General features: G+C 33.9%; 2 protein-coding genes across 2 annotated transcripts; both read left to right on the forward strand.

The window, feature by feature from the left end:
- Positions 1-6: 6 nt before the first annotated feature.
- LOC109580118 (uncharacterized) lies at positions 7-2888 on the forward strand. Its single transcript, XM_020004155.1, has 10 exons — positions 7-402; positions 456-694; positions 744-777; positions 993-1101; positions 1151-1211; positions 1270-1305; positions 1350-1598; positions 1646-2264; positions 2307-2449; positions 2831-2888. The coding sequence occupies exons 2-8, from the start codon at positions 483-485 to the stop codon at positions 1752-1754; spliced, it is 810 nt and encodes a 269-aa protein (XP_019859714.1). The 5' UTR covers positions 7-402; positions 456-482; the 3' UTR covers positions 1755-2264; positions 2307-2449; positions 2831-2888.
- On the forward strand, positions 2859-4822 carry LOC100641398 (elongation factor 2-like). The gene is made up of 4 exons (XM_020004158.1): positions 2859-2937; positions 3362-3544; positions 4213-4345; positions 4545-4822. Exons 1-4 carry the CDS (start codon positions 2878-2880, stop codon positions 4736-4738), a joined length of 570 nt encoding a protein of 189 aa, XP_019859717.1. The 5' UTR covers positions 2859-2877; the 3' UTR covers positions 4739-4822.
- Positions 4823-8690: the final 3868 nt, after the last annotated feature.

An 8690-nucleotide genomic window follows, 5' to 3' on the forward strand; every position in this document is an offset into this window, starting at 1 on the left:
CGAAATCGTATTGTTTTTAAGTTTGGAACTCCAAGTGTCAACCAGGTTACTTTCACTGATCTTTGTACTACAATACGAGTTAGTGTTGAGCGTTTCAGTGATGCACCAAGTATAACACCATTCAGTAATACTTGCCAAGAGTTGAAGAGTTTATTAGAGAAATGTGGCAATGAGGTAGATATTGCCCTAGGAAATCATTCTGATTTGACAAAGAGGATAAAGATATCAAGAAAACTTAACTATGACTGCACTGCATGTGATGGATATGAGCCTCATTACATTTCTCCTGCTTTGGGTCAGACGGCTAACTTGCCTTTGTGTTGTCAAAAAAGAAAAAAATATCGACAACCGACTCCTGAAGAATCTTATTGGTTTCCAAAAGAAGAGCAGACAGCTGAAAATGTAAAAATGCAAATATCAAAATGAATTATTATTGACATAATGATTCTTTACAGGTACCTGTCACTATTAGTGAAAAGGAAATGGCTGCAATATCGAAAAGAGTTGGTGACAAAGCTGCTACTCTTGCTGCATGCCTGGAAATGCTTCAAAAGTTTAAGGCTCTCCAGCAAAATCCAGCTCATAGTTATGATCCAATGCTTCATTTGCTTTATGAGTGGAAAATTGGTGGTGGATGTAGAGAAGACTTGATTGAAGCTCTTAAATGTGCTGATCTTCATCAGCTAGCTGATCAGTAAGTGTACAGTTTGATTGTTATTTTACTATTTTTTATGTATTAATAGAGTTAAAGTTTCAGACTATAAACCTGCCAGTGGTGTAAGTGAATCAAAAATAGTTTTAAAAGCTTAATAATGTAGTTTAATTTTTTATGTTACTTTGTAAGACGTGGTTGACTCCCTTAAGCCAGGCGTACACTAGGCAACATGTTGCTAGCAACATGTTTGGCTAGTGTATAACTTGGCTTTAGACTACTAATAAGAATGTATTGTTATTATAGCATTCTATAAATTTGAATTTATTATGCGCAATAGAGACTTTCTGTTGTTAACTTTTGCCAGTCAACAAATGAACAATGCTCAGATTTTGACCCTTTTCAAGAGGTCGAAGACATTCAAACCAAAAATAAGGATAGTACCCATGGTATTTTATTTAAATACATGTTCTTATCTATTTAGTATTTCAAACATAGAAATTACTGAAGCAGGAGTTAAAGCTACAAGAGATTCTGGTCAACTTACTGATTTATATACGTATGAGTTAATAGTCTAATTTTGATTGTTCATGCATCTGACATTGTTGTTTGTATAGTAACCAAAGGCATCAAGAAATTTCTGAAGCTTCTAGGTACAAAATAATGTTGCTGAAATTATTTAAAATTTTTTTATTAGAGATATAGAAGAAGATGACTTGTTGCGTTCATCTAATTTTTTTGATGCTGAAAAAATCAAAAAATTTGTCGAAATTTGTGATGATGATTTGGGGTATCTTCAGTCAGTAATGGATAAATACCAACGTAGTGATACACAAACAATTGCATTTCAAGTTCTTCGTGCTATGGTAAGAAAGAATCCTAACATTACTAAAGAAAGCCTGAAAAGAAAACTTCATTTAATGAAATTTGAAGAAGCTGCTAATAAGTAAGAAATTTTTTGTAATGCAGTGACTATTGTAGATTAATTTGTAGTCTGTCAGAGCCTTCTCAGCTTGCTCAGGCTACTCAAACTACTTCTACTGAAGCTACTCCTCAGGATAGTCAGCCTGCTCAATCTAACTCAATCTGCCTTGTACTATGAAAGCATTTTTAGTGTGAAAGTATCTTTAGTGTAAATTTAATTATTGTTATGAAAGATGATGAAGTTTTTACTATTAATGTTTATGCATTTTTTTTTGAAAAAATTGTAGTTTTCTTGAAATAGCACAGTCCATCACTAACATTTTCACAGTGGTAAAAAGGACATTATAATGCTATGGCCATATGCAGTAGAAGCAGTGACTACACTAACTATATTGCTTGCTATTTTATAGCACCAGACACTACTTCTTGCTATATACTAATAATTGTCACTACATTATGTTACCTTATTGGCAAGCACAACTAGCAAAATCAGGTCCTTTAGTTCAGGCAATAGTGGATAATTATTTTATCTTCAGGTAATGAAATCATGAGAGTTTTGATGTTGTTTGCTTTATTTCAGTGCACCAGTGAAGAAAATGGTCAGTATATTGTAGCTGGAGCTGGTGAATTACATTTGGAAATTTGCCTAAAAGATTTGGAAGATGGCCACGCTTGCATTCCCATCAAAGTACTAATGATAGGTTTATTGTTATATTTATTTATTATGTAGAAATCTGATCCTGTAGTTTCCTATTGTGAAACAGTTACTCAAGGAAGTGATGTCATTTGTATTGCTAAAACTCAAAATAAACTTAATTGGAATTACATGAAGGCTTCTTCGCTTTCTAGTGACCTTTGAAAGATATTGACGAAGTAATTTTACTCTATTTATATCATTAGAAGTTTATGTTCAAGTTTAAGTTAGCTATTTTAGCTCAAGGATTAAGCTTCTAAATTCCAAATCCCTTTAACAGCATGGTATGTAAATACCAACTTATGCTAGAAAAATTTGAACCCATTGAGAATGGCTACAACAAATTTTCTACTTTCCCTATACAGAAAGTTTAATTTCCATTCATCAATTTTATAGCATTGATTGAAAAAGATGCAAGTTGTGTATTGTGCATGCATAGATACTATGTAATGGCTTATGCATGTACATAATTATTGGCACATGATGCATGAAGCTATGACCAAAAATAAAAAAATGAAACTAAAACTCAACATGTCTTTTAATCACTTTATTAAAATAAGGAGTTATCACTCATACCCAAGAGCTCATTGACTCAACCAAAGGATGCATGGCTTTGAATGAGATTAAGGATGGTATTATTGCTGGATTCCAATGGGCTACTAGAGAGGTTAGTCAGTCACTACTTTGTATTACTATGTATGTTCATATTATTAATGTTATTATTAATAATTAAACATTAATAATATATGTTCATGTGAGATGACCAATTGTAAAAAAATACCATCCATAGTCATAAAATTTTATATAAAAGCCAGTACACAAGTAAATCATGCATTCCATAACTGCACATAGGAAGGAAGTGATGGTATTTTTATTCAATGATGCTACGGTATAGTTCCAAATTTTGTCGGTCAAAATTTTTTCCAGTATTTTTGTTTGACGAAATTTTTGTTCCACGTGGGTAGTATGTGGATTAATAACAAAAATGACAAAAATTTTATTGACAAAAATCAAGATTTTGATGAAATTTTTGACTGATAAAAATTTTAATTAGCTATACGGTATTTAATACTATTTTGTATAATTTATAGAGTGTATTTTGTGAGGAGAACATGAGAGGTGTTAGATTTGATTTGATTGATGCTTTTATACATTGTGATCCAATGCATCGTGGTGGGGGTCAGATAATACCAGCAGCACGTCGCTCCATTTACTCATCAGTACTGACAGCTAAACCACAACTTATGGAACCAGTGTACAGTGTAGAAATACAGGTAATAATTCTATGTTTGGTGTTAATGATTCTGCTTGGTTGATAACTTGATATGTCACTTTTAAATTTTTAAAGTTGCTCAAAAATTGGACCAAGGTCCTTGTACTATATAGTGCAGGGTCTTTGGTAAAATTTTTTCAGAAATAAAAATTTGTGAATTCTCAATTTTTATAATTTTTTCTGATGCATATACATGTTCTTACGCTGTGTAAAAAGTTTGAGTTCATTTTAATCAAAATTAGATTTTTTACGAATTTTTTAAGTTGCTCAAAAATTGGACAAAAGTCCCTGTACTATAGTACAGGGTTCATGGTCAAATTTTGTCAAAATTGAAAAGTAGTGAATCCTCCATTTTTATAATTTTTCTGATGCATATACATGTTCTTATGCTGTGTAGAAAGTTTGAGCTGACTACAATTAAAGTTAGATTTTTTACAAATTTTTAAAGCTGCTCAAAAATTAGACCAAAGTCGGTCTTTGACAAAATTTTGTCAAAAATAAAAAGAAGAAAATTCTTCACTTTCATAATTTATACTACATTAAAGGCAATCAGGCATTTAAGATCATCTTGTTGGTATAGATTTGTGGCTAATTTCCATTGGTCACATTCATGGTAGCTACCAGACTCCAGACTTTCTCTTCAATCATTATGTATTTTTATTCCTGTAGTGTCCTGATAGTGTTATTGGTAGCATTTATTCTGTTCTTAATCGTCGGAGAGGACACATTTTTGAGGAATGTCCACTAGCTGGTACATCAATGTTTGTTGTGAAAGCTTATCTACCTGTTAATGAATCCTTTGGTAAGATACACACACTCTTGACTACAAACACTTTGATGCATGCATAGTTTACTGGCCATTATCTTGCAGACTTTTCATTATCTGTGTAAAATGTTTGTTTGTTTATTTTACTGTACAGTAAAAATTATGTATAATAACAATCATTGTTTTGCATGTGACAAAATATAGATTATTATTATTGCTATTAATATATTATTAGGATTCACTGGTGATCTTCGTGGCAGCACTGAAGGTCAAACATTCCCACAGTGTGTGTTTGATCATTGGCAGCTATTGCCTGGTGATCCTTTGGACAGCAAGTCAATGGCTGGATCTGTTGTAGTGGAAACAAGAAAAAGGAAAGGACTAGCTGAAACCGTTCCTTCACTGGACAAGTACTTGGATAAACTTTGAAAATATTTTTGCTGCATAAAACTGGTTGTTACTTACATTTGTGTGCATTCAGTTTTAGATCTCAGTGAATTTAAATAAAAAAATTTAAATAAAAAAAATTATTTGGGGGTGGGGGCTGTTATCTTACACTGGAAAAGGCTGACAAACAAAATGTTTATGCTTGGTGTAAGCATAGACCATTCAGTTAATGTCTATGGTTTCAAGCCCATGACTAAAGAATTGAAATGAGGGTAAGCACGGTATTTCATAGGTCATTAGATTTTATGCTCTAATAATAATTCTAGTGGTGAGACTACAACTGTGAAAAACGCCACGGTAAATTCTAGATTCGCCCACGGCCTTTTTGACGAGGATCTTTGGTAGATGGACAGGCAGAGAGCTAAAGGTTGGCTTTTTATCATCAGTTTGACTTATTTAAAGTTAGTGAAAGCGTCTAAACAAGTAAATGATAGATTTACTCGTAATCATTGAATATTGACTGGTTAATGATGACCACAATGACATAAAGGAATGATGTCATCACTATCAGAACGATGTTATAACACCCTGGTGACATTTATAATCACTTGTAGTATGGTGCGTGGACGGATCAAAGGCGCCGCCAGTGCTACAACTTCCAATAACCGCATGGTAGGAAAATGTAGCACTGTGTGGAATATATAGTACTGCACAGTATAATATGTATGGGCTTTCCTGTTAACCACAAGCTTTGATAGAGGCAAGTAACAGCCTCAGCTATATACTTTAGACATGTAACAATAATAATAGTGATAAATGAGATCTGAGTGCCTTGCGCTGGCGACCTGTGCGACTTTTGAAATTTCATTTGATCCGCCCACGCACCACTACAAACCAATCAAAGCACTGTTGATTCGTAGATTACAGAAATTATTGCACTTGGGACAGTCTCGAGGAAAATGTAGCACTCGGCTTCGCCTCGTGCTACATTTTCCTCTCGACTGCCCCTCGTGCAATAATTTCCGTAACCTACTCTCAACAGTGCTTTAACTAATACTTACCCTTGGGCTTGCAGCCCGAGGGAAATGTGATTATAGATATGATAATCCCTAAACTAGGGTGTTATCATAGTGGACTGATTTATTTCCTGCTTGTCGAAAATTTTTTCATTACACACGTGCAATGCCGGATTTGAAACCATGAGGTGGTAAGGTCAAATCAACGAGAGAAGGACAATGATGATTTGGTGGACTAAAAACTAGTTTATGGCCATGGCAATTGAAATTATCTAGATTTATACATCAATATCTACCAATGGCAATCAACCAAACTTACCAGACTAAACTAAAATATTGCTAAAGGATAATTTCATTGATTTGGTCTTCTAAATATAAAATTACTCTCCTCTTCATTCTTTTCATTCCTTTTTGCAAGAGTAAATTACTTTTGCTTTTGGAATGCAGAGGAGGGTGATGCACTGTGCATGAATATGTTTAGGCAACTGGAACGGTACAGTTCAGTAAGGCCTAAAGTTAATCATAAAAGTTATAGAAGGGAAAGGAATAGTCAGCCATGGCCTGACTATTTCCTTACAAAAGGACTTGGAAAGGAACTGCATTTGTATTTCTATTCCATGCATCTGTTCATAGGCGGCTGCAGGATTTCACTGCAAGTAGGGCAAAGGTGTGGCTATAAGTGGGAGTGGTCAAAAAGTAGGTGTGGCTATGACCACACCCATATACCTTGCTCTTGAGTTTAAGCCTGTTATGACTTCTATTTCAGCATTTTGGGGAAAAAATCCAGTTGAAAAAGGCTCTTAACTACTCAATGAAGAGTTACCCTGCCATTCTTATATTCAAGAGGAGAAAATTCAGCATCTAAAGACCTCTATCAATGATAGAGTATCAGTAGCTAGGTGATTTAGCTGTTGAATGAGTCCTAGCTGACTGACAGTGATGATTAATAATGAAGCTGCTATATGAAATAGTCAGTTAATCTAGCTGCAGGTTACTTTTGATTATGTCTTCCTGAAGGGGCTATAGCAAGAGTGGCCATAGATATGGACCTATGAAGTGGCTGACTGGCTTACTGTGAATAAACCATGTAGTTAGCAGCTTATTCTCCACTAATTATCACTTTGTTGAGCAAAATAATGTAGTTTTTGTCATTAAAATTAGCTATAATGATGTAATAATTACTAAATAACTATTAATTAACTGCTAATAATAATGATGTCATCTTCCGGTAAGAAATTCTAGTAGGGCATTGCCCTCAATGCCTGCCCCTGCAGCCACCTATGCATCTGTTATTATAGCGCAGTGTGGCTGCTTACTTCAATAATGTCATTGATTTCACATTAAAAGCCCTATTTTTATGAATTGAACTTATTTTGTATTTCAAAATCAAAATTTGTGTGAGTTAATTTTTGTGTTCTGGGCATGTGATTTTTTTGAATTAAGGTGAGCACAGAAATAATCAAAACTAACGCATCACAGAAATTACCTTGTATATGGTATCACAATTTTGTCCACATAACGCTACACTTACAATTGGTTTGTAATTTTTGCATAGCAATAATATTTAAAATGCGATACACTGATCTATGTAAAAAAATTTCCATTTGTATTTTGTAGTTAAGATACTCATCAACAAGAAAATGTCTGAAATTAGAAGAACAAGGGTGAGTTAACATAATATGAATTAAGTTATTTTAAATTATTTTCCGGCATCACTTTTTCCATGGGTAACAACAGTATTCAGTGCCAGTAAGTTATTTTAAGCATGACAAGAGCTATGATTTTTTGCTTTATTATAGGCGGTAAGTGTCACTAAATTCATGTTATAATTATTGATTCTACATTATCCTCTCGTTGCATTAAATCAGCCATCAGTGAGTTATTTTTGCATATTAATTAATATTTTATTTTTTTACAGATGGTAAGTGAAGTATTGCTATATAATTATACTATCACAATGATAGAAAAAAATTAATCATGACCATAACAAAGAAAAGGAAATACAAGCTATGGCAAATAAAATAAGAGCCAAGAAAGGTAATGACACTTCAGTGATAATTTATGAATGATTTTGAATAGATTTTTACGATAAAGAAGTTGCAGAAAAAGAAGTCAATGTTGCCTACTCGCGTATCATGCTTCTTGGATCAGCTGGAGTTGGGAAAACATGTTTCACTCGATCGCTCATGAAAGAGAAGTATCAACGAGATACTGATAGCACCATTATTTCTGATGTTAAATCAGTTCGACCAATTGATATGTCACCAGCTGAACAACAGGATGATGTCAACACAACAACCAAATCTCCATCAGATGAACCCCATTACAAGTTACAGCTTAAGTCTCATGATCGCTCGGTTCAGTTTAAAAGCCACATGCTTAGTGAAAATAAAAAATGGAAGCAAGTTGATGAAAATGATGAAATTGATGAAGTTGCTTACTTAATTTCTGCAGTTTATGATGAAGATTCTGGTTCTGAAGATCTTCGTACTGCAGTTGCTGCTTTGCTGTTATATAAAATAGAATCACCATTTTGCCCTTCAGATTTTTCTGATCAAAAAATTTACAGAGAAGAAGTCGATTCATTTCTTGCAAAAGCAATAAAACGTGCTCAAGAGATAGAGCCAGTGCCAATACAAGATATAAAGCCTCAGCCATTCATGCACATTTGGGATTGTGGAGGGCAGGCAGTGTTTTTGGAGATTCTCCCAGCTTTCCTCTCATCGCGCACAATGTTTTTTCTTTTATTTAATGCAGCAAAGAGCCTTGATGAGAAGTGGAAAAATATTCGAAGTAAAAAAGGAAATACGGTGTGTGATGAAGTAGAAAGCATTTCCACAAAGGATCTGCTTTTCAACTGGATGGCAAATATTTATCATCACTTGGCCCGAATAGATGAAAAAGGAGCCTTTCTCAGTTATCCTCGTATCTATTGCATTGGTACACATGGTGACCAGATAAATCCTGATGAGCAGAGA

Source organism: Amphimedon queenslandica, unplaced genomic scaffold, assembly GCF_000090795.2.
Source record: "Amphimedon queenslandica unplaced genomic scaffold, v1.1 AMPQUscaffold_12368, whole genome shotgun sequence".
Classification (NCBI taxonomy): domain Eukaryota; kingdom Metazoa; phylum Porifera; class Demospongiae; order Haplosclerida; family Niphatidae; genus Amphimedon; species Amphimedon queenslandica.